The sequence below is a fragment of the Leuciscus leuciscus genome (assembly GCF_965113295.1).
Source record: "Leuciscus leuciscus genome assembly, chromosome: 2".
NCBI lineage: Eukaryota > Metazoa > Chordata > Actinopteri > Cypriniformes > Leuciscidae > Leuciscus > Leuciscus leuciscus.
Window position 1 is genome coordinate 47711529 of NC_138726.1, and position 25890 is coordinate 47737418.

Below are 25890 nucleotides of genomic sequence, written 5' to 3' on the forward strand. Positions count from 1 at the left end.
TTGAACAAGACTAATTTTCTTGATTGTATCTTGAAATGAGATGTAATTGTATTACGGTAGTGGCAGATATTTATTTTCACTTTTTTTATACTTAAAGTAATAAAAGAAATCTGCCAGTGCAGTTAGACAAACTACAATTAAAGATACACTCAAATAAAATATAAAAAAATCATAATATCTAATGCAGTGTTGCTTCTCAACAACAATGTTGTGGAGCTGCGCTATCAAGGTCCCGCCCACACTCCCACAGAAATGGTTAGTACAGTTTACTGCAGAGCAACTCATTATGTTAGTGTAAATAAACAGTTATGGACTTGTAGAAATTAAAGTTGAAGCTCCAATCTCCTCCCGACAATCCCCCAAAAAGTCTGTTGGTGCCTCAGTGACTACTTCGCTTACATTCCCTGTTTTTATAGCCTCAAATAACTAACTAAGACCAAACTTATTTAAAAAAAACGAATACTTAAACGTACATCAGTGTGATAAAAACTACCTAAAATTACAGAAAACATCTTTGGAAAAAATTAATTTGAAGTGTAATTTGACTGTTTAGTTTCCATCGCGTCCCATTAGACTTAATTGGGAGGGCGGGGTTTATGGTGAAACGTTTTGGCTTCACTTTTCAGGACTTGTGCGGCGTGCTTGGTTCGCACTCGTGCACACGTAACGTACGAGAGACTGAACATGATTCAAGGTCCCAATATACTCAAGGCGAAATTCTTTTTTTTGTTTCTTCGCTTAGAAGTAAAAAAGAAGAAGAAAAAAAAACCTTGGGAAAACCTTTGCAGATATATACTGTTAACAAACACCCCGATGTCGCCCATGCTGCTAAGGGCGACGTTTAGATTAGAATATGTAAATATGTGCTGGGCGCTTTCCTCTCAGTAACAAAAACACACAACAAAAACGTAATAAACGCTTACCCAGGACCTCAGCAGTGGCCATGATTTCGCAGGTGTACATTGCAGCCATCAGCCGCTGAGGTTTAGCTTGGAAAGCGTATCTGCAGGTCTCTTTCATGGCAGCGATGAGCTGTCCTGAGAACGGCCCATAACAGTCCAGTGAACCACCAGCAGTCTCCGCTCTGCTCCTGCTTCGGTTAGAGCTTGTGGATGAGACATGAACGTCAGAATATTCACCTATTTGGCTCCGCATGTGGGACTCCTCATCTATTGAGTCTTGCTGAGTAAGAGGTGTGGAAATCTTCATGTCCCAGGACTCTACAGAGAAGCAAACCCCCATCAAAGGTTCTTCACACATGGGACCAGAGAGTGTGGCCAACTGGAAGCCACTAACAATGCTGTTGTCAAAGTCTCTAAATGCGGTGGTCTCAGCCTTTTCAATTTCCTTCTCTCGTTCCAGACACTGCCACACTGAGGGTCTCCGGTATCCCTCGATTCTGTTGAGGAGAATATTTGGCCCACAACGGCGTGGACCAAATGCCCAGATATGCTCCACGGCACCCCTCCATTTGTGGCCTTGCAGGGTGCTCTCCAATTTCACCTTGAAGTCCTGGATGTTCTCCAGAATTTTCTGGTTGATTTCCAGAGTCTTGCCCTCCCAGGCGAACAGGCTGAACTGCTCTATTGTGCGGATGAGCTCCACATTGTCCTCCAGAAGGCGGGTGACTTCCTCAGGAAGAGCGATAGCCCGCACCCTGACCGTGGCCATCTTGTTTGAGGTGGTGAGCGTGACCAGACCGGTGGAATCCACCTGGACCCCTTCGTGATACTTTGTTTGGTCGTCCTTTACCTGGTGAATCACAGCGACTTTCTGCTGCTTCCCCAAGTCCTCGTTCACCATGTCCACTTTGGGAGGCCGGATCACCGTCTCGCGGAATGGAATAATTGGTTCGGAAGCACTGATTTCAATTTTAGCAAACCTAGAGAAACAAGAAAAATTATAAATATCAATAATAACCAGAATAAAACACAAAACACGCAGGGTCAAGAAACAAACCAAACAACAGGTAGTTTTGAAAACAAAAACAAAGAAACAAATATTACATTTGTGCATTGGGCCTTGCTGTGAGAATGCAATTTAAATGGACTTGCAGCTATCTAGTATGAAAATCCCAATATCACAGGTATTGGTATTGACTACTTGCATTTTGGTATTGTGACAACCCTAAAAAACATTACATCATTGCAATAGATTAGATTAGATTCAACTTTATTTTCATTGTGCAGAGCACAACTCCAGAGCGCATGAAATACAGTAACTACCCGGAGAGGAACAAAAAGGCTTATTTTTCAAACTAACTGGGAGGACATGAAGGAAAATTATTGCCGACACTCAAGACTGGCGTTCAGCCAACGGTAAGAGCCAAACACTGATTCTCCAGCACGTCGTTATTGCACAGTAAAATCTAATTTACAATAGGCCATTCATGCAGAAATTATTAAAATACACATTAATCTCCTTCTGTCTGCATGAGGAAACAGACATAAACATTCTGCCGGAAGATGCGAGCGTACTCCTAAGTATTTCATACGCATATTCAGCCAGAGAGTCACAATCCAGGGTAACTCAATTTGTTTTGTGCTTATATGTAGATAAACATACTACTTGTTTTGATATATGATAATGGCTTAAATCTAATGAGGAACCAACACACTCCGGGTCACTGGTTAATGGAGACAGCTGGACACTTGGGTCTCGTGGGTCACTAGGCTTTGTTAAGTGGAGCAGACGGTTGACATGATTGCTGTCTTCGCTGAGACATTCAGTAATCCAGTTAGATCCAGATAGCCACAGAACGGTTTGGGAAGCAGATAATCCAGTGGAAAATGTTTACCAGAAACCTCCAGAGAGCCGTGACTGGGCATCTGCAGGCGCTGCTGTCTCAACACCGACAGCTCCAGGTGCGATACGTTTCACACAGTTACCATCACCTCTCACTGGATGCTTCATCAACCTCATTATTTATTGTTATTTCCTGACTCAAGTGTTTCTCAACCTGTACTGGCTAATGCACTCCCTCAGTCCCATCAGTAGGGCTTCCAAACCAGAAATGTGTTCCTGTTATCATTGACAATTAAAACGGCCATTATTATATAAAAAAAAAACACTTTTAAACTAAAACAATCAGTATTGTGGGTAAACACTTACCAAGTAGCTTCCTCTCAAACTACTTACAGAATTAGTTTAATATTCTGAAATATTTGATGGGAAGTAAATAAGAAAAACTGTTGCCAAGAAGAGTGAGACGAGTAGTATAATCGACAGATAAAGTACAAATGATCAAAAATGACAATAAAAACATGCTGTTCTTTTGAACATTCTATTCTTCATATAATCCTGAAAAAATATATCATATTATATGATATATAATATATGTTTCGTGAGCAGCAAAGCAGCATATTAGAATGATTTCGGAAGGATCATACACTGAAGACTGGAGTAATGATGCTGAAAATTCAGCTTTGCATCACGACTAATTCACATTTTGAGATATATTTAAATAGAAAACAGCTTATTTTACAATAGTGTATTTTTTAATCAAATAAATGCAGCCTGGGTAGGCATTACAGACTTCTTTCAAAAGCATAAAAAAAAATCAACATAAAATCTTTGAACAGTAGTGTGTCAGTTTTGCAGTATAAGAATACAATTTTTAGGACATCCAAAAAAACTAAAACATATATAATGTTTATAATATAATGAAAAACTAGATGTTTTACCATTTACCATAATTGGCTCACCATAAATCATCATAACGTTCAAATTCATTGTTTTTCAACAATAGTCTGCTGTTCTGTCACAGTATCTGGTTCAAACAGTCAACTAGCCAGTCAATCAATTTTATGTGGCTTTTAATTGATTAGATACATTTGCTGACACTAAGTGAGTCAACAATTAGTGGCCCACTGTTTATCCTCTAGTTTCTATTTAGATGCACATATTCAATTGCATTTTATTAAATTGATACAAACGGCATAATTAACAAGCTTTTCAATGGCAAAATCACTAATTATAGGCAAAACAAACTCAAGCAATACGTTTCTTTTAACTAAATCAATAATTAACATCAGTGGGCTAACGCCAAAGTCTCATTTTCTTCTGTGTTCTGGCAGTTGACCCATTTTCTGCTGAGGATGTGATGTCATCATCCCGTGACTAAGGGCATGGCATGACCTCGTTCTAAATGGCCTGAGGACAGGCGCTGCGCCAGAGGTCTGGACAAGCTATCGCTGAACTGCTTTGACACAGAGGTCTGACAGGATATTTTTAAACGCCACTCAGACTGTGGAGTAAACGCTGCAGGCGGCCTGACCTCAGACTCTCCTGACCTCATGGTTGACCCCCATAGACTCCAAACCTACAGCTCAGGGTCTGATGGGTCCTCACCCCTGTCTTTCCTCTCATACTGCTGTTTCTTTCTGACCTGAGGGGGAAGAGCTAGTGACTGAATAGCAGCCCATTTACTACAAAACTAAACCATCAGCAAAATGTCATGGTTTCTCCTCCAGTTGCAGAAATGATAGAGTTAGTGAGGTAGGAGGAGGCAGATGTGTTGAGAGGTCAGGAGCACTAATCGCAGGACTTCACCTGCAGTGTTGCAACTTAGGCCCTGTTTACACCAAGTATTAAGATGTGTTTTGGTCGATCGGATCACAAACAGACGAGGCAGACACATACCTGTCTACATCTTGTGTTTTAATCTCTTTTGTCCACTTTCAACCACTTCTGTCCTGATTTCTTTGAGGGGAGGGTCTATGGGCGGTTAAATGTATGAGTATTTTCAGAACTTTCGATCTAATGGACGAAATAAGCTCACGCAATTTAAGCAAAAAACAAAACAAACGGAGAGCAGCGGCTTTCGTTTCTGCTCTGATAGCCACAAGAACACACCGAACGCTGTGAGTGCGTGTTAGAAATCAGGAATGGTGAGAGAACATTGTGCTTGGTACGTTTTTCATCTTCAAACCACACTTGGGTTTCCAGCCGTCAAAGTTTAAATCCCGTCTGGCTAGCGCGCTTCCCATAATGTTTACGTGTTAGGTCAGTAGGCCGAGAGTAGACGGTCTTTAGTGGCTGTTCGAACACATTCGACCACAAGAGCGTCTACACTATGAAAGCAATTCGATCTAATGCGTTTTCGAATCCTTCTGGAAGTGGTTGAAATTGTACACTCAAAACATTTTAGACCCTGTTTACACCTATATTTAGCGTCGTTTACTTGTGATCCGATCGACCAAAATGCATCTTACTACCAAGTGTAAACGGGATCTAACATACCGGTGCTGTCAAAACAGTGAACCTCGTCCCCTCTACAACAGCTGATCTTAAAGGGGACATATAATGCCATTTTTGTACAAGTTAATATGATTCTTTAGGGTCTAAATGAAAAGTTTGTAATATACTTTAATTAAAAATTCTCATTAGTATTGTAAGAAAACACTCATTTTACCTGGTCAAAAACAGCTCTGTTTTCAGCACGCCATTTAAGTGCATGTGTCTTTAAATGATAATGAGCTTTGTTCACCCCTCTGTTCTGTGGACCGTTTTGACCGACACAACACACGTGGAGTGTTGCCTTGACAACAGTTGAGGGTATATTTTGGAGGAAGAATGGCAGCGGGAGTCTCTGAGGAAACATCTGTGCAACCGTATCAATTTGAACCGGAGTCGGACCCGGAACAAGATGACGGCCCCGAAGAAGTTAGACAATTAAGGCTCGAACAGGACATTTCTGAATGGTTGGTTAACGTTAATGTCACTTTGATCTATCTTTGTGTGTACTGGCAGGGTAGAGTAGTGAGATACGAACGCTATGCGTTTACTGATGTATACGTTAGTTCATTGACAGATTGATGTTACAGCTAATGGTCATGAAAAACTTTTTTTCGGTAAATGTAGGCTTGTCAGTGATGCGTAACGTTATCTATGCAGTGTTAGGTACAACTGTCAGGGCTGAAGCACTGACATGAGGTCACGGCAGGAATGTTTCTTAGCAAAACCAGCTTTATACTGACCCTCGTTTATAAAGCAGTCTGGTGAGAAATGAAAGCATTGACGTTGATCGTGGGGAATATTCCCTTCGAAAACAAAACTCAGCCACTGCGTCTTCAGCGGTTCGGATTTAGGAACATCAAAATGACTGCTGTGTTCGTTATTACACCCAAGAACAGAACATCACAATCGCTTAGACGCCATTCTGCTCATAGACAGTGCTCCAGCATATCAACAATGCGGACTATGATGACAGCTCGCTCAGGGCGGGTCTGTGTTGAAACGCTGCTGTCAATTAACAATCGTGGGAGGGGCGTCCGACCGTGTGACGTCACACGATCAGACGGCTCGATTTGAGACGGGAAAATATAAGGAGTTTAAAAAAACAAAAAACACTGGATGGATTTTTATCATTATATGATGGTTGTGTACAGGCACTGCGAACACACACTTCAGTACAATCAACTTGTAAAAGTGCATGTACCATTATATGACCCCTTTAAAATCGATGTGAAATGCAGTGCACTACCTATCTGTAGTGGTGGAAGGATATATCTTTTTTTTTTTTTTTTTTGATTATCGACAAACAAAGAAAATAAATGGTGTGTGAAAAAGAATACCTAAGTCCCTTTCTCATCTACCATCAGCATTCAGCAAATACTCATTTATATCATTTAAACAGTCTTTGAAAAGCTTGCAAACCTTGCAGGCTTTTTAGAATCCTAAACAGGCCTATTAAACATGGCTTTTATATGACCTTCTATTAAAGTAGAATAAAGAAAAGAATGGGAGAGCAGGTGGGACGAGCAGAGTAAAGAAAGACTGAAAGAAAGCAGGCACAGAAAACAAGGTGAATATAAACAGGAACATATCTCAATCAATGGGGAGTTTAAGTATGTTTTTATCTCGTGCTTTAGCCGGAGCTTTTCCAAACCTTGACAAGACGGACTCTATTACAGCCCAGCCAAATTACACCTGAGGGATCTCTAGCCCCATCAACAGCCAGTAACCGCGCTTGAGCTGAAAATGCTTTGGCGAAAATGTAAAAAACAAATTGATGAGTCTTCCTTTCACAACGCCTGAAAACAGGACAAAATAACACTGCGAGAGACTTGTGTTAATTTACAGGCCCGCAGCTCGAGGCAGAGCACCAGATGGGGAGTGGATAAGAGCTCATTTGTGTCTCCTTACACCATTACAACATTTTTAGCGATGGAACGCTGGTGCGATTTCACAAGCCAATCACTGCTCTAGCAGAGCCAAGTCAGGATCGTCAAATTTAATCTACATCCACAAAACATGACATATCCCTCTCTGGCTTCCTGCTCCTTTGTGTTAATGTGACAATTTCTCACTTGATTTGCCCCCCGTCTCTACGCTATATCTCTCACAGGTCTTAACTCAAACTGATTTTGTAGTACTATCAATGAGATGAAGGACAGTTTCTGGAACAACAAAAATATAACAAACCATGACACTAGGCCAACACTGTACCGTAGCGGAACATAGAAATCACAACAAAAGCCATTCTGGTGGGGCTCCATATATTGTGGCCAATTTTATTTTCAAGCAAAACAGAAGAGCTTAACAATTACTAGTCACATAATTTACATTTAAAATGCACCAAGCAGTTGCATAAACAGTGCCAGGAGTTATCAAAGAATAACTTGTTTAATTTGCATTTTAGGTGACAGTTTGCATTGCGCATCAAAACAAACACACTGATTTTCTTTCCTTCTTCAAATGAATACTGGTAATGAATTCATGAAATTATTTTTGGTCCAGTTGATATCCAGATGTGAACCCAATGGAGTATGAAAAATTCAACTGTCCTGATCTCATTTCTAAACTGAATGTTTTACCCTGACAGCTCAAATATTTTGCTGTATGTCCACTTTCTCAGGAAGATGTAATGTATAGCACATTTTCTCATATGCAATCTCCCCATTTGAATAACATTTAGTAGACGTATTGCGACATTTATGACCAAGAATATATGTAACTTTTATGTAGCTCAATACACATTTTCACTACACATAAAACCTTTTTATATGTGACTTGCATATTTCACATTTCTTCATAAAACTGACCTAAGTAAACGTAAATACCTACACTAGACATAACCAGATACAATTCCACACAATTCCAAATACTCAATTGACAAACCAAATTCATTATTATGTGGCTTGCAAAAAAATGTAAGACCCACAGTCTGACCTAGATTACGGAGTTAGACAATACTGAAGGAAAGGTACAGCTACTGATATGCGAGGGCAGATGTGATGGATTTAGCTCCAACCAATATTTAGCAGATGGTGCTGCTAATTTATGCGGATATGCTGTTTATACAATGCAAAACCAAAGGGCAAGCCAAATGTACCCTGGTGTCTTATTAACATTGGAGAAAACATCTTCAAAATTGTAATTATAAGGGTATGTGTCAAATCCAACTTTAACATACCCCACCCCCCAAGGCAAAAACTGTGCCTTGTATGTGCCATGAATAATTTGTCAAGTCAGTCTGTGTTGAGAAGAAGCCACAGAGGTGTGAATTAGTCTAAGCTCTGCAATAGTACAGGAGGCTCAATGCTCAAAGACCGACATCAAGAGATATTGATCTGCAACCACCGCAGTGAAACAGAGATTGTGAGAGAAAGAGAAAATGATAGATTACAGAGACATATAGTGAGAGAAATAGTATGAGATGATTGAGAACGGGGAGAGGAAAGAAACCGAAAGTGTTCGGGTCCAACAAAATGCAAGGATCTGATAATGTGATGACATATCACATAGTAAAATATGCAAATCAAACATGAAATCAAAACTGACAAATTAATTGTGTTGCAAATGTTTCACCAGTGCCCGTAATTCTAATGAAAGTGTTTGTTTTCATAATCTTTCATCATAATGCAATGACATTCTATGCTTATGAAATGACCTTGCCATGCAGGTGTAAAAAAAATTATATTATTAACCAAATAATATTTTTTCCCAATACAATTCAACCAAGCTGCATTATTTCCTGTTAAAGGGTTGGCATCCAGTATGATCCAGTATGATGGCAAACACATCTTTCTGAATGTTTTTGAAAGAAGTCTCTTAAGATCACCAAGGCTATTTGGTCAAAAATACAGTAAAAACTAGGGGTGTAACAGCTCTCAACCCTTGGTTCAGCATGCACTTGCACCACGGTTGATCTCAAATCTGACGACACATCTATAATAAGGTTTGTTGAAAAAACAAAACAATGTTTTTTTAAGCTCTACATGGGTTTCATGTGAGAGTAGCTGTACAATCAACTTTTAGTATGTAAATCTGTTGCTGACATCACAGTTCCTCACGCGTTCAGCGAAGGAGAAAAGCAGCTGATAGAGCCGCTGCCTGCATCATATAAATCTCCTGTCTGTGAACATTCTGGCTCACCAATACTATACTACTAAATGGAAATCTTTTGTAACATTTTAAATGTCTTTACTGTGACATTTAATCAATTTAATGCAACCTTACTGAATTAAAGTATTAGTTTAAAAAAAATAAAAAAATAATAATAATATATATATATCTTACTGACCCCAAACTGAATGGTGGTGTGTATATATGTATGCATATACAGTAATGTGCAAATGTCTAGGCACGTTTTATTTTCACCAAAAAGAAAAAGGTTTTAAGCCAGTTATTTATCTTTTGCTGTAATGTGTCAGTAGGAAACATCAGTTTATATTTCCAAACATTCGTTTTGCCATTAATTGTAATAATCCAGTGAGATTTTTGTATGCATAAATTAATTTTAATTAAATTAAATAAATTAACAAATTAATGGCAAAAAGAATGTTTGGAAATGTAAACTGATATTTCCTACTGACATAAAATAAATATATGGTATAAATAGCTGGCTTAAAACCATTATTTTTTGGTAAAAATACTAATGGGCCTAAGTACTGTATATGTTATTGTGTAAATTATGTGTATATACAGTATGTGTGTGGTTCTTCACCTCTCTCTCAAGTCATCCAGACAGCGTTGTAGGTGCACTTCCCCTGCAGTGACCAGAACATGCTCTCCAGTCTCCTGAATCAACACTTCGGCACAAGGGTCGGCCTGGTTCAGCAGTCTCATACCCCGCACCAGCTTCGGCATCTCACCTGCAAACATACACACATGCACGCACACGCACGCACACACACACACACACACACACACACACACACACACACACACACACACACACACACACACACACACTTGTGTGAGCATTTCTTTTTTGACATAATTCTTTTTAGAGCTGCTGGACAGCCGAAATGAACTCTTTTTGCATGTATAATTTTCCTGTTATCAATGGCTATGTTTACTTGCACACCTTTTGTTTCAATAGGAATTAATTCATTACGAGCTGCTTTGAAATCTGTATTGTATAAAGCGCTATATGGTGCTCACCCTGTGGTCTGTGTGGGTCCTAACGCCCTAGTACAGTGATGGGCACACTATAATGTCAAAGAGCACCGTCCTTCGGATGAGACGTTAAACCGAGGTCCTGACTCTCTGTGGTCATTAAAAATCCCAGGATGTCTTTTGGAAAAAGAGTAGGGGTTTAACCCAGGAACCCTTCCTAAATTTGCCCTCATGGCCTCCTAATCATCCCCATATATACTGATTGGCTTCATCACTCTGTCTCCTCGCCACCAATAAGCTGGTGTGTGGTGGGCGTTCTGGCGCAATATGGGTGCCGTTGCATCATCCAAGTGGATGTTACACATTGGTGGTGTTTGAGGAGATTCCCCCCTTCCATATGTAAAGCACTTTGAGTACCCAGAAAAGCGCTATATAATGTAATGAATTATTATTATTATTGTATAAATAAAGGAGACTTGACTTGACAAGAGGCTGTTGAAGGATGCACGTAAACTATATTGACCCGAAAGCAAACCCTCAGCCCATGTTGGTGCACAACTCTTTTTTTTTTTATTTCACAAACAGAGTATTTTAAAATATAAAGCAGCAACATATGTCCAGTCAAACTCTAAGGGTGTCAAAGGGGCATAAAAACTGTTTTGGGTTCAAATCTTCACTAACATTAGAAGCAGACCTCGGGGGGTGGGGCAAAATAATAAAACATGTATGATATGATCCTTTTAAAGCAGCCTCTCATTCTCTCTTCAAATAAAAGTGCTGTTTGACATCAAAGCAAATTCATTTAGAACATATTGTACTGACAGCAGTAACACTATGACTATGAGAGCTTTTTAATAAAGATGCGATGGCTTCTCCTGACCTGAGGGCAGCTGAAGTTACGGTTATGAAACTAAACTCTGAAACAGCCCTCTGGGACAGTGATCTCCCTCACAATGAGATATTGTGTTTGTGTGTGTGTGTGTGTGATCAAGATCAGACAGTTCTTTGGTGTGCTAAACTGGGAAACATTTAACTTCCTCATTACAGCTGTGCTTGTGACTAATGCGTCCCACATGAGCGAGCGAGTGTGATGCTTTGAGATGGCCGGGGTTTCCATGCAATCATTGACACAGCTAATGAGAATAACCTCTGAGTGAACCTGGAGAAGTCACCATTAAAGCACCTTTTTGAGGGATATTTGCACCTTAGAGACCCATTAGAGATGACAATTTAATCTGTATGCTTATGCATCTTATTTTATGGTAAGTCATTGTGAGCTGCCATTGTAGGCAGTATTCACCAAAATATTGAGTTCAAACAGTAGAACAAAATAAAAGATAAAATTCAATGCAATGCATAATGTGATTAACTCAAAATCCTTAATGCGTTAAAATAAGTTTAGGGAAATACCGCAGATAAGTTACTGAAGCAAGAGAACTTGCGAATGTAAAGAAAACCAGGCTGATTACATCAGAGAATAGCGACTCACGTTAGGTTTTCCATGAATTATTAATTTCAGTGTGTGTTTATTAAAAACATGAGCTCTGTCATATTCTGTGATTGTTTTTGAAGAGCACGAGCCCTCACGTTGTGTGAAATACAGACTGAACGGAACGTCAAAACATCTTACCACTGTATGGCCAGATGATACTCAAACTATGTTTCTCAGCTGGATAAAGCAAACCAGCGTCTGACTAGGAAAGTTTTGATGGATGAGGATTGTAAGGTAAAGACGATTGCAGTGACGTACAGGAGTTGTACAGCAAAGTCCGTTATATTGATGCGCAAGCAAATAGTCTATGTGCGGTCTCGACACACAGATTAGATTATTTAGACACAATTTAGTACATTCACGTTGTTTCCACTCGCATTCAGGATAATGTTTTGACTTGTCATGTGTATGTTGCTGTGTTTAGTAATTCTGAATGGATCCATGTACTGTAGTAGGTAGCCTATATATTGCAGTCAGGTCAAGGTGGTTGGTTTAGGGTTTGTTTGGCATCTCCAGGTTCCCTACTGGAGTGGGTGTGATTGGAGAGGAGGGGCGCTGAAGAGGAAAATTGGCGGCGTGTGATGAGGCACACCTGAAGAATATGAAGCCTCATCACCACCGCTGTTAAATACTGAGCGCGCCTCGCCTCGAGAGATCGTTCTCTTCCCCGTGCATGCACGCTGGTGTCCTCGTGGGTCCAGGAAGAGAGTGCGGAGGGATTCCCGCGCCGCCGAAGACGTGAGTCGCCGGACCCGCGGTCCGGGACGGAGAATCATGCGTGACGCTGCTGACAGGCAAGGATGCCGGGCCACTATTCCCCTCAGTTGTCGCGGCCTAAAGAGGACAAGCCGCTATGGCGAAGCCACCACCCCTCGCGCCTCAGACCGAAGAAAGTCCAAAGTCTGATCACTACCCATCCTTCACGATTCCCTGGCATGACGAGGACACCAGATCCCCCTTTTGTTTTTTTAATTCCCCCATTTTTGAACATTTTATGTTTATTTATGTTAATAAATGTATGTTAACCACTGTCTGTCTTTTGCTCCTCCAGCTACAATATATACACAGATACATATACACAGCTCACTACGTTATGTAACTTAATCATCTCACACACTTGAAGAAAGAAACTAAGTGTTGACAAATGATGACAAAATAAACGTGTTAAAGAAGATAAATGGCGTATGCTTAATTTCACAATAAATGTGTGATCTACTGAGATTATTAGCCCAAAAGGGTGCGAATAATCACAATAAAAAATTATACACACACACATTCTGTAACTTAATCATTTCACAGACTTGAAAAAAGAAACTAAGCTTACTAAATATATGCCCTACAAAAAAGTTTCTATTACATTCAGAATATGCCCCAGGGCAGAGAAAAAAATAACTGCTTGTTAATTTATACGGTTGAGTCATTGCGATGAGTCAATGCACTCTTCTTTGCTTATCAGTTGTTTTTTCTTTATGTATCTGATAGTTTTCTGCAATGCTTTAGCCTACCTGCTGCACCACAATGCAAAATAGTACTCAAGCTTAATGAGTTCTGTGTTTGTATGTGGCTGCTTTTGCTCATCAACACGTACTTGGATGTTTGGGCTCGATCGCTACTCTGACGATGGGCGTAGCTTCAAAGTTGATTGGCGTGAAGGGTGGGCAGGCAGGAGATGTGGAGATGGTGGCCGACTTGAGAATGAATTCCTCCATGCCACCAATACCTGCAGAGATACAAACAACATTAAACTAAGCTGCATTCAAAAGACCAGTCAAACTGTTTTACACAGGATTTTAAACATCATAAAAAGAGTTGTTCAAAAAAATATGAAACATTATTATTTATACAACGGCTTCCTGACATAACAAAGGCCCCTGTGTGTGCCCGTTTAGGTGGGAGGTTGTGTGAGTAAGAGTGGAAGCATGTGTTTGTGCACGTTGTGATGGAAAAAGAAACATACTTTCAAGAACTTTTGCAATAGTGCTGTGATAGAAGAACCCTAAATTCTAGTGGTGATATGGCATCTGGCCTATCCCTAACAAAAGTGTACTTAGGCACAAGAAGCTACTAGAAGATAAACAAAACAAGTAGTCCAGTGATTTTTGCTTTTCTCGTGTGGGCCTGGGTTCAAACTCATCTTTAATAAACCAAAACAAATTTCAACAACATATCAGTATGTTAAAACTTTAAATATACACAAATTTAACATGCTGCAATGTAATTATATTTATTGTGGAATATAAAAAATATTAATAATATAAAAAAATTTTTTTTTATAGTGCTGTCAAAATTAACGTACGTGATAATTCTCCCACAAAATTATACCAAAATGCTCATTTTGTCAAGTATCATTGCAAGCACAGTTAACTGAGTTAAATTAAGTCTAGTAAGTATGTACGTAAGTAAGAATGTATAGAGTTGTGAGAAAATAGAATGTGTGTCAGATCAGCGTCATGCACAGCAGGTCTTAAAGTGACATCAGCCTATTAAACCTGATGCTGTGATGTCTGTTATTAATGTTAACCAAAGAACAAAAGACAGAGAGAATCACTCACTGCTCTTGACTGAACAACTTTTGTAGCTAGAAGGATTAATCTATTTTTAATCTGCATAAATTTATGCCGTGACTGTGAAGTGTTTGATAAATATATTCAATTTCTGTATATATCCAACCTGAACATTTTAAAGCCCTGTTTACATGTTTACGTGGGTCAAAAACAATGAATAACTTTTTGTGCATTTTGACAGGGCAAGGAAAAATCTGAACCGGTCTGACTGGGCCAATAGAAAAAATTGAGCCCTGATATATTGAAGGCACAGGTAAATGTGACATTTATTATGATGCTTTAAATGATACTGTAATGCTGAATGACTATAATTAATGATAACATATAATTAATAAAAAAAAATTCGAGAAAAAAATCAGAGCAGAAAGGAAAGCTGATGCTCTCCGTGTATTTTTCCATCGTTTCCGGGCACGTTCCTATGTAAATTGCGTGAGCTTATTTCATCAATTAGATTGAAAGATCTGAAAAAACGTGTATAGTTTTACCCGCCCACAGACCTTTTTTTTAGAAGAATTCAGGACAGAAGTAGTCAAAAGTGGACAAAAGAGACGGATTAAAACAGCAGGTGTAAACAGGAATGTGTCTGCCTCGTCTACTTGTGATCCGATCGACCAAAACGCATCTTAATACCGGATACCTTAATATATTAATACCAAAAACCTGGATTGCATATATGCATATGCATATTACATATGGACTGCAGATGTAAATTAGCCTATGGCTAACTCTGGTACAATGCATCAAATGGTAACATTTATGTTGGAAATTGTACATGGTCCTTAATAAAGAAATAAAAAAAAAAAAAAAAAAAAAAAAAAAACAGGGCCAAAATCATTCCAGCTAAATTAAAAACCACAGGTCAAGATTGAAAAAGTTAAAAATAGAAAGCAACATTAGGTGTTTAAAATAAAATAAAATGCAAATGATATACATTTTGAGAGAGGATGAGAGTGGTAAAAAATTGAACAGTTTTTGGGACTGATTGGTGGGCAGTAACCTGGAGGAGATGCATTCATATAAAAACTGACTGATAGGGACAACTGAATGAAGCATTTCAGTGGCTCAGCAGGAAGAACATTTCACTTGCCCCTCGAATCCCATTCAGTGGAATTACATCAGGTCCAAGAGTGTTTCCATCAGGAGAGCAGAGCCCCCGACTCGAGAGGTTAGTTTGTTCAGTCAATGAACCAGCCATGAGTCAAGAGCTTCTGTCACAGGCTGGGCTTATTAAGGGCCAATTCCAGACAGACTCGCAATCGTGTTCATGAGCAAACACCTGGAGGGTGTAAAGACGGTAATAAAAATGGCTTAACGGTAATCACAGCGCAGGCCATATGAAGTCTTAAGTCTGAGGGTCCTGGCGGTGTTGACTCGCTAGGTCGATCTCTCCCACGAGATCAGTATCTGTGCATTCAGAGCATGACATCATGGATCGACTCACAAAGGTTTATTATAGCACCACCTATAGAAAAATAAACTATAGAACTAATTAACTATTTCTATACATGGTTAGAAAAATAAACCATGTATACAATGTCAAATGTGCAAAACATTAAAGCTGCTACATTCATTTAAAATGGAAGGGTTGTAATGCAAAGCGAGATGTACAGTTGATAAATTGCTCATCGGAGGAATCGTATGATTCCTTCTGTAAGCGTTTGCATATGTCTGGGTCATGGCACACGTTTTTCAGGGAAGGATGTTGCGCAGATGCCTCGAGGTGTGGGAAAATGAGACCGTCTCTTTAGTTTAGAACACACAGACTAGTTTGGAACTAGTTTAGAACACAGTATCCAATCAACTCCTGGAAAAACAGGAATCCTTCATTCTGATTGGACAATTGTGACATTCTACGGTTGAATATTAAGAATTCTGTATTATGAATGTCAAACTGTATATTTGACTGTACCAAGCAAGCACTCGATTTCCTACATACAGTATCTTTGCTAATTCCCATTTTTTTAATTTTCCCATTTGGTCTCTTTCTTCTCATATAAATCATTTCAAACTCAAATCAAAATTGTATTCCCATTTATTAATGTATTTGATAAGTAGCAGTACAATAAGCTAACTAATGTACAATTATCAAGTTGTACTCACAAAGTCAACCATTTCTGGGTGATACAAGATCAAACTGTCAGGGTTTAGTCCATCCCTTTCTGAATTATACATAACTTTCTTCCAATATGGTGAAAAAGGTGAAGTGTGTAACTTTTTCAAATATATGCTATTGCGAATTGAGTCAATGATGTTTTTAAACAACTTCTCTAAACACTCCCCATCTACCATTGGTCAGAACAAACAGATGACCGCACATGTATTCCATTGGTTGAACCAATGTTGCAATGTCATTTTTTGTTGTGATGCTCAAACAAACAGAACAATGTGTTGATAGTGCCACAGTTTTTATCACACTTTTTGGCAGAATTGTCTTTTGGACGGATCACTTACAATATAGTTGTCAATCCACATTAAGCTAGTATATAGGAAAATACTGGATCATCACATTGGAATAGCAAACTATCTTAATGTGGATATATATAAGTGAGCCATTTCTAGGACGATTCTCCAAAAAGAATGTGGCACTACAGTGTCAACAAATGTTGTTGTGTTTGTCTAAGCAAACAACCAAAACCACACTGGTTCAACCAATGGTGTAAGTTTAGGGGCAGAACTATCTGTTTAAAAACAGTCTTTGGCTGAATTTAGAATTGTATATATTATTTCTGCAATAGAAAATATGGTAAGAGAAGAAATGGTAAGAGTAGTATGCTAGAATCAGTGTTGTTATTGTTATGTAAAAATAAAAATAGAACACATTTTTTGGATAATTGAAATGAGGCTGAAATAAAATAAATATTAGATAAAATGCTTAGAAAAGATTAAACAAAACTTAGGCAACTGACAAATAAAATAAGTTCTAGTTTACGCACTAAAATTAAAAATAAATACAAATAAAATAAAAAGAAAGCTAAATAGAAATATTTAAAAAACAATAATAAAAAAGACAAAATTACTCAAACTTAAATTTAAATAAAAAAATAAAATAAAATAAATAAAAGCTCATTCAAAATATGAATAAATGCTACAATATGAATACTACAATATAATTTATACTATAATATATAAATACTAAAATATTATTTTAATAATACTAAAATAATTCAAACATTTAGAAATACAACTACTAGAATTGTAGTTAAAACAAACCTTCCTAAGCCAAGGTAATGACAGCAGGAAGAGAGGAGGCTGAATAATTTGAAAATAAGTTATTCTACCCCTCCTCGACCAACAGTCTTTTAACCTGCGAGTCACTCGTTCATCACTGAAAGTCAAGCCACATGCAGCGGTCAGTCTAGACACAAGAGCTCTTTGTGTGTGTGACTCTTTATACGGGCCCGAGGCACACTGCCATATTTATCCACAGCGCTGATGATTTCCTGTTCGTGTTGACCCCCTCAACCCCTCCTCCCGAAGCACTGATCCAGGGCCAGCTCGTCCCCGTCTAACCCGTCATACAGCCTGCAGCACAACGGATCTCAGATCAGCGACTCGGGACAAATTCAGGCTCTCTAAAAACAAGCAAATCCTTCGCTCATCGGCATCAGATGGTGTTTTAATGATTGCTACATAAATCCATCCTGCTCTAAACTTTTCACCTCACACATGCTTCTGATTTCCACACCAAAAAGCTGCAGATTTTCAGGGTGAAAAACGAAGAAAATGAGCACATAAAAACATAAAAAATAAATATCTAAAACTTGCATTTTTCTGAAGAAAATATCAGTGTCGTTTTAAGAAGCCAATTTCAAACGTAAATCTTTCAGTATAAAGTACATTTCGTAAGTATGCTTCGTCAGGATATGCATACAGTGTGTGGTGTGTACAGTATGTGCAAATACGTGCAAACTCTTCTCTTGCCTTAATTTTTTTTGCACTAATTGATTGGTCCACAAAATAACAAAACAGGCCTGGCCCGTTGTTTTACAGTCGAAAAGAAACAAAACAGATGGAAGAACAACAACAAACATTAGAACGACAGAGTGAACAACAGATGATAGTGATAAGAGAGAATGATAGAATAATAAAACAACAGATAGAATGATAGAACAATAAAATGACGGAAGGAGCGAATAAACGAACGATAGATAGATAGATAGATAGATAGATAGATAGATAGATAGATAGATAGATAGATAGATAGATAGATAGATAGATAGAAAGAATGAGACAGATTGAACAATGGTAGAATGATAGAACAATAAAATGACAGAAGGAGCGAATAAAAGAACGATAGACAGACAGACAGACAGATAGACAGACAGATAGATAGAATGATACAGATTGAACAATGGTAGAATGATAGAACAATAGATAGAATGATAAAGAGAACAATATAACAGATAGAACAATAGAATGGCAGATAGATAGAACGATGGTAGATCAGATAGAACGATGGTAGAATGATAGATAGAACGATAGACAGACATATAGATAGATATTATGATATGCAAATATCCCAATGACATGATTTTATACAAACATTTCTCAAAATGTCAGATTTAATCGAAATTGAAACTATTCTTTGATATGTCTATACTTTGAAATATAATGACTTTTTTAAATAGACATTTTCGAACTTTAATCATAAATGTCTTAATAAAGACCAGAACACACAGCACAGTCAGTGAGTTACGTGGTTCCAGCTGAACTAATTGAAGAAAATTGTAGAAGACGACAGGGAGCAGGAGAATAGATCGATCTCAAGACAGTGCTCATCTTGCAAGAGGTTAACTTCTACATGAAGGGAAAAATCCGAAACGCCCCGGCTCTGAAACAGCCGTCCTCTTGATAAGAACTGAGGACACCGTTCACTCTGCTCTTTATAACTGTAAAACAGAGAAGCTCTTTCAACATGAAACATGAGAAGGTAATTACTCAAAGGTGACTGCGTCTCAGAGGCATTCCTCAACAAAAGCACAGAAAAACAGAGAGGGCTGCTGAAATTACCTGGGAAGAGGAACATTTCGCTTGCATACAGTAGGAGAACAGACCCCGCTGCAGGAATCTGGGCCACACATGGAAGAAATAGACACTCTTGAAAAAATGGAAGCTAAATCTGAGCTGAAGGGTTTTGGAAATTAAGAACAATTACATCCTGGCAGAAACGATGGTGGAAATCAAGAGGGATTTGTTGCAAAGTACTTCAGACTGAGAGAAAAAAATAAAACTACTTTGGATGTTTCAGAATTCTGGAATTCAAGAATTCTTATTGGCCTTTTCAACAGGATAGATAAAATAAAAGGTTAAACTACATTAGGCTGATAAAACATACATACAGAATACATATATAAACAAACAATAAATAATATACAGTATAATAATAGTATAACTATTTTTTATTTTATTTTAGTCAACTGATAAAGGCAAATCCAAAATGTCTGTCTTAATATAAATATGGAATTGTGTAGTTTAATAGAAGTGTAAAGGTTTTGTGTGCATGAATCACTCAAACTGCACAAGCTGCGAAAGGCCGATGACAAACACTTCTGTTAAATCAACTGGCTATTTTTAATCTCTCCAGACAGCATGGCACAACACTACACCATAAAGTGTATGTATTTTATGTATTTTAAATGATTCTAAGTGCATTGCATCTTTCCGAAGACATGTTTAGACATACAACTTGATGTTAACGATCAGATCTTCATCCGTTTCCCAGTACACTTCGTGTTTTTAACTCCACTGCTTCCAGCGCTACTGTACTGTACTGTGGGAGACAATTATTTAGTCGAAACTAAGCCAAGCAAACAAACAAAAGTGTGTGCAGTCTCTCTTGGCAAGGGTAGAAAGAGAGTCCACTGAGAACAACTAGAGGTCAAAGGTGAAACACAAATCGCCCCAGAACGACGGTTTCCGCTCACACAGCAGCGTTAGCTCTGAACTACGGCCGGGCAGCGAGGCCTACGGAGACTGTGTTTGGATCTGGTCCTGATTGCGGTGTTAGTGCGGGTCAGGGAAGAGAGCTTTACATCCGTCTGAGTGCTTGGAGAGAATAGAGGAGGGACAGATAGAGCGAAGGCAAGAAAAGGCGGATCAAAGAGCACAAAGGGGCAAACAACCGAGAGCAAGTGATCTCAATGACTCAAGCGAGGAGAAATTTCCTCCAACCACAAATACAGTTGGCCCGGGCGCAAGTTATATAAAAATATTTTTTTTTATTTTTTTTCGCTAGCGGTGCCTTTGGCAGCTGTGGCGGCTCTCAGCTGTGGTTCTCCGAGACTCTTCAAAGCCGAGAAAAGCCTGAATAATAATCACGGCTAATGTTTTCAACAGACTTTAGTCTTGCATGTTCCATCATGTTTAATAGCACACATACATTTTAACTCAATGTAAAGCTAAGTAAAATTAATTTCATGACATGCTAATAAGAAAGTTACATCGTCTTTAAATCATTGAAGAAAGAAAATAATGGTAAAATAGTGCCTAGACACTGTGATGCTGCTCTATTTTGTGTCCTTTATAACTGTAATGTACAGGTGAAACTCGAAAAATGTGAATATCGTGCAAAAGTTCATTTATTTCTGTAATTCAACTTAAAAGGTGAAACTAATATATTATATTATATATATACCAACCAAACCAGGTTTTGGCTCTTTTGGCAGTGTGGGCAGATACCAAGTCCTGCTGGAAAATGAAGTCAGCATCTCCATAAAGCTTGTCTGCTGAAGGAAGCATGAAGTGCTCTGAAAATGTCCTGGTAGACGGCTGTGTTGACTCTGGACTTAATAAAGCACGGTGGACCTCTTTTCTGATGAGAGCAAATTTTCATTCTCATTTGGAAACCAAGGTCCCAGAGTCTGGAGGAAGAATGGAGAGGCACACAATCCAACATGCTTGAAGTCCAGAGTGAAGTTTCCACAGTCTGTGTTGGTTTGGGGAGCCATGTCATCTGCTGGTGTTGGTCCACTGTGCTTTATTAAGTCCAGAGTCAACGCAGCCGTCAACCAGGACATTTTAGAGCACTTCATGTTTCCTTCAGCAGACAAGCTTTATGGAGATGATGAATTCCTTTTCCAGCAGGACTTGGTATCTGCCCACACTGCCAAAAGAACCAAAACCTGGTTCAATGACCATGGGATTACTGTGCTTGATTGGCCAGCAAACTCGCCTGACCTTAACCCCATAGATTCTCATTGCCCAGAGAAAGATGAGAGACATGAGATAGAACAATGCAGAAGAGCTGAAGGCCGCTATTGAAGCATCCTGGTCTTCCACAACACCTCAGTAGTGCCACAGGCTGATAGCATCCATGCCACTGCAAAAGGCAAAAGGGCCCCAAACCAAGCACTGAGTACATATGCATGATTATACTTGAATTTGGGGTTTTCATAAGCTTTAAGCCATAATCATCAAAATAATAACAAATAAAGGCTTGAAATATCTCACTTTGCGTGTAATGAGTCTATATAATATATTAGTTTCACCTTTTAAGTTGAATTACTGAATGAAATGAACTTTTGCACGATATTCAAATTTTTCGAGTTTCACTTGTAAATAAGACATGAATAATAAGGAAAATTAAAAAGCACAGCCACAATGCTAGGATGCTGTGGGTTGCTATGCTGTTGCTAGGGTTTTTAAACATAACGTGCACTACCATTTAAAAGTTTGGGGTGAGTATGATTTTTTTTTAAGAGATTAATAATTTTATTCAGCATGGATGCATTGAGTTGATCAAAAGTGACGGTAAAGACATTTATAATGTTACAAAAGATTCAAAAAATCAGTTTCAACAAATATATTAAGCAGCACAACTATTTCCAACATTGATGATAAGAAGGATCATGTGACACTGAAGACTGGAGTGATGATGCTGAAAATTCAGCTTTGCATCACATAAATTACATGTAAAAATACGTTCAAATAGAAAACAGCTGTTTCATTTGTAATAATATTTCAAAATATGTACAGTGTTATTTATCAAATGAATACAATCTTGGTGGGTGTAAGAGACTTATTTAAAACAAGACTTACCAACCCCAAACATTTGAACACTAGTGTTTATCATTTAGAACATAGTGAGTGAAATTTATGTGAGATTTGCAAGGTTAGAAGACAGATAGCTGCAGTAAACAATCACAATTCAAAGTCAAATTGTAACTGTTTAAAGGTTAAATTGTGAAATGTGTCATAATTTGACACGTTTCAGAACTTTAAGACTAATTGAAAGTGTGTAGTTGCATATACTGCTTTATTCATGGGAGAACAAACACACAAAACATCTGTCAGGCACACATCTCCTCAATATCAGGGCTCAAATTTTGCCACCTTCCTCTCTCACTCTAGCTAAAGTAATTGATTTCTGGCCACAAATCTTTGAGTTTGTCTTGTGAGAGCTGAGCGCTGCTTGACTCTGACAGCTTTGTGTGAATAACAGGTCTTCCCCTCAAACACTCCCTTTTTTTTCTGCGTATGAGATGGATACTGTTAGAATTAGAATGCAGGTTGATGTCATCAGTGAGAGTTGGTAGTGATTAACATTGCGCTTAATAACATTGCGCAAGCATAGACACAAAGCTTTGTATTCAGTGCCAAGTGCGGCCCATGTTCAGAAGTAAGAGACGAGAGATTTCCACAAAGAATAGACAGATATTGGCTACAAAACTGGATTGGTTATATAATGAGTCTCTTTTTAAGTCCTGGTCCAGACTGTCAGAACTGGGCTGCTTTAATCACTGGGGTATTTGGGCACTGATGGATAGCTTGAAAAATGTTGACTAAACATATTCAGTGTCTTTGACACCCTTTTGCGGTATTAATTTGATATTAATGAGGTATTTATTATCTTTTCCTTTTCCAGCCTGATATTATAAAAGGTTCTGTCACGAATTAAGCAGTAAGTGGCAATTAGGACATCAATTCAGCCCTTTTTCATTTCTGTTTTCTCCATGTTCATTCAACAAACAGCTGGAAACATTCATTTAAGGGATAGTTCACCAAAAATTTATTTCAAACTTGTATGAGTCTTATGTAAAATACAAAAGGTACATTTCTGAACAATATTTTGGCCATATACAAACTCTAGAGGGCGCAGGCTGATTGGTCCTTTACATGTAATCTGCAAGAACTTCATTACCGCATGACACAAGCTGATTGGCCTCTGCTGATTCTCCAGCCAATTAGGTTGCTTGCTCAACATTTAAATAGTCTGGTTCAGTGTTTGCTGTAGGCTAGTCCTGCAGTTCCTCTGAAACCCTCCACCTCCCCAGCTCCACCTGCCTAGATCTGCTGTGGGATTTATGTATGTCTATTTATGCAGCAGCAGCATATCTTACATGCTTACAGCATGGTGTCTGTGTATCTGTTAGCAGTAGCAAGTCCATGCTTGTTCTGTAGCAGCAGCAGCAGCATAGCAGATCTAGTCTGCTAAGACCAAATACAATAACATTGCAATATTTATTCATATGAAAAAAATATTTTTAATCCTTCCAGACAGCATGGCATAACACTACACCATAAACTTGGAAACTCCATTTGTATGCATCTTAAATTATGCTAAGTGCAATGCGTCTTTCCAAAGACATGTTTAGACATAGAACTTGACATTAACAATCATATTTCCGTTTCCCAGTATACTTCCATAGTGTTTTTATCTCCACTGCTTCCAGCGGTACTGCACCTTACTGTGGGAGATAATTATTTAGCCAAGCAAAACAAACAAAAGTGTGTGCAGTCTCTCTTGGCAAGCATAGAAGGAGAGTCCTCTGAGGACAGCTATAAGGTGAAACGCAAATCGTCCCAGACCAACTGTTTCCGCTCACACAGCAGCGTTAGCTCTGAACTACAGCCGGGCAAAATATACATTACTATGTATATACATAACTGTGTAATATAACGAATATAACGAATAACTATGTATATAGTGTACAGTTAGTTAAAATTATTCATAGGGATGCACGATATATCGGTCACCATATCGGCATCGGCCGATATATGTTTATTTTCAATGTTATCGTTATCGACCTGATAAGAAAATTTGGTCAATATATTAAAGCCGATAAATAATGGATTATTTCCTTCAGCTGAGACACTTCAGATGCACACTGTTCGCCATGATGGTTTTGAATTGCTTGAAATATGATTGGAATCACTTCAAAAAGTTAAATACAACATGTGCAGCGCAAAATCAGTCATATAGGCCAAAGACAATAATAATAAAAACATCATTATAATTGTGTTTGGGATATGGTGAGACTTTTCTTTTTGTAATCAGGCTCTCAAAATTATAAAATCTTTGAATTTAGATTTATCGGCCAATATATCGGTTATCGGCTTACAAATATATAATTATCAGTCATTGGTATCGACCAAATTTTTTATATCAGTGCATCCCTAATTATTATAATCTTAAACAGTCCATTTACCCCAAAAAGCAATCATATTCATGGATTTCATCCGGTCCCTTTCCACAGGTGTATTAATCAAGCACAATGCAGTCTGCATTCATAATCTAGGTGCTTGCTTTTATACACCTGTGGAAAGGGACCGGATGAAACCCATGAATACTGTAAACCAGTTGCAAACCCATAAAATATAACACTACCACAAGTTTACCCTCACGGTACTATAACAGTACCATGGTACAGAGATGGTAATGCCATGATACTTTGGCATAGGGAAGAACAGGGTTAGTTTTAACTTTTTTATTCCAATGAATATTTAGAGTGGGTCTATTATTTTTTTAATTAAATAAACACACACCATAAAGTCTTGACTACAAAAGAGGGTTTTACTTTATTTTGATGGTACCTTTAACATTTAGAGTGTTAGCAGTGTATTAGTAGACTGGTAAGGTTAGGGTTAGAATAAGTTGACATGTACTTGCAAAGTTACTTATGGTCAATAGAATGTCTGGTGGGGAGCAAGTTTGGGTTTTTTTTACCCAAAAAAGCTATTTAACATTTTGAAAGCTCATGCCAAGAAAAAAGAGATCCAACATAAAAAACACAGCTAGAGAAAACAAGCATTTGAGTATTTGAACTTTTGATTAAAAATCTTAAAAGTTACTGACACAGTGTCAACTAGGCTCCATTCTCCCCTATACCTTGGTATTGAACGTTTACTGAACCATGACATTTACAAGGTACTCCAAAAGGACTTTTTTTTAAAGTGCAACATAAAAAAATAAAAAAAAAATAAAAAAAAATCAGAAATTGTTGCTTTATTTTTTACAGTTCTGCCATTTTAAAAAGCACAAGACTTTGTTGATTTAAGCGGTGAATACTCCGGTGTCCATCACCTGACCCTCACTGCTCCTCAGAGACTTTCAGTGCTTTAGTTAGTTGATCAGGCATAAGATGAAACTCAGACTCTTGTGGGTGATTTCTGGAGACACTGCGCCTCCCCACACAGATCTGACTGGTGCCAGTAGGCGGCTATGCCAACACTGGACTCATAAGCGGATAGTTTGGTGAAGTTGGCTCCATA

The 25890-nt window shown here is 38.3% G+C and overlaps 1 protein-coding gene across 2 annotated transcripts in view; it reads right to left on the minus strand.

The window, feature by feature from the left end:
• Positions 1-25890, minus strand: part of efl1 (elongation factor like GTPase 1) — a 98358-nt gene that overhangs the window by 14096 nt on the left and 58372 nt on the right. For both annotated transcript variants that reach the window (XM_082154219.1, XM_082154218.1), the window contains exons 16-18: positions 13425-13556; positions 9950-10097; positions 924-1882 (exon numbers count right to left, since the gene is read on the minus strand). In XM_082154219.1, the coding sequence (XP_082010345.1) occupies positions 924-1882; positions 9950-10097; positions 13425-13556 (1239 nt within the window). The remainder of the gene's footprint in view (positions 1-923; positions 1883-9949; positions 10098-13424; positions 13557-25890) is intronic.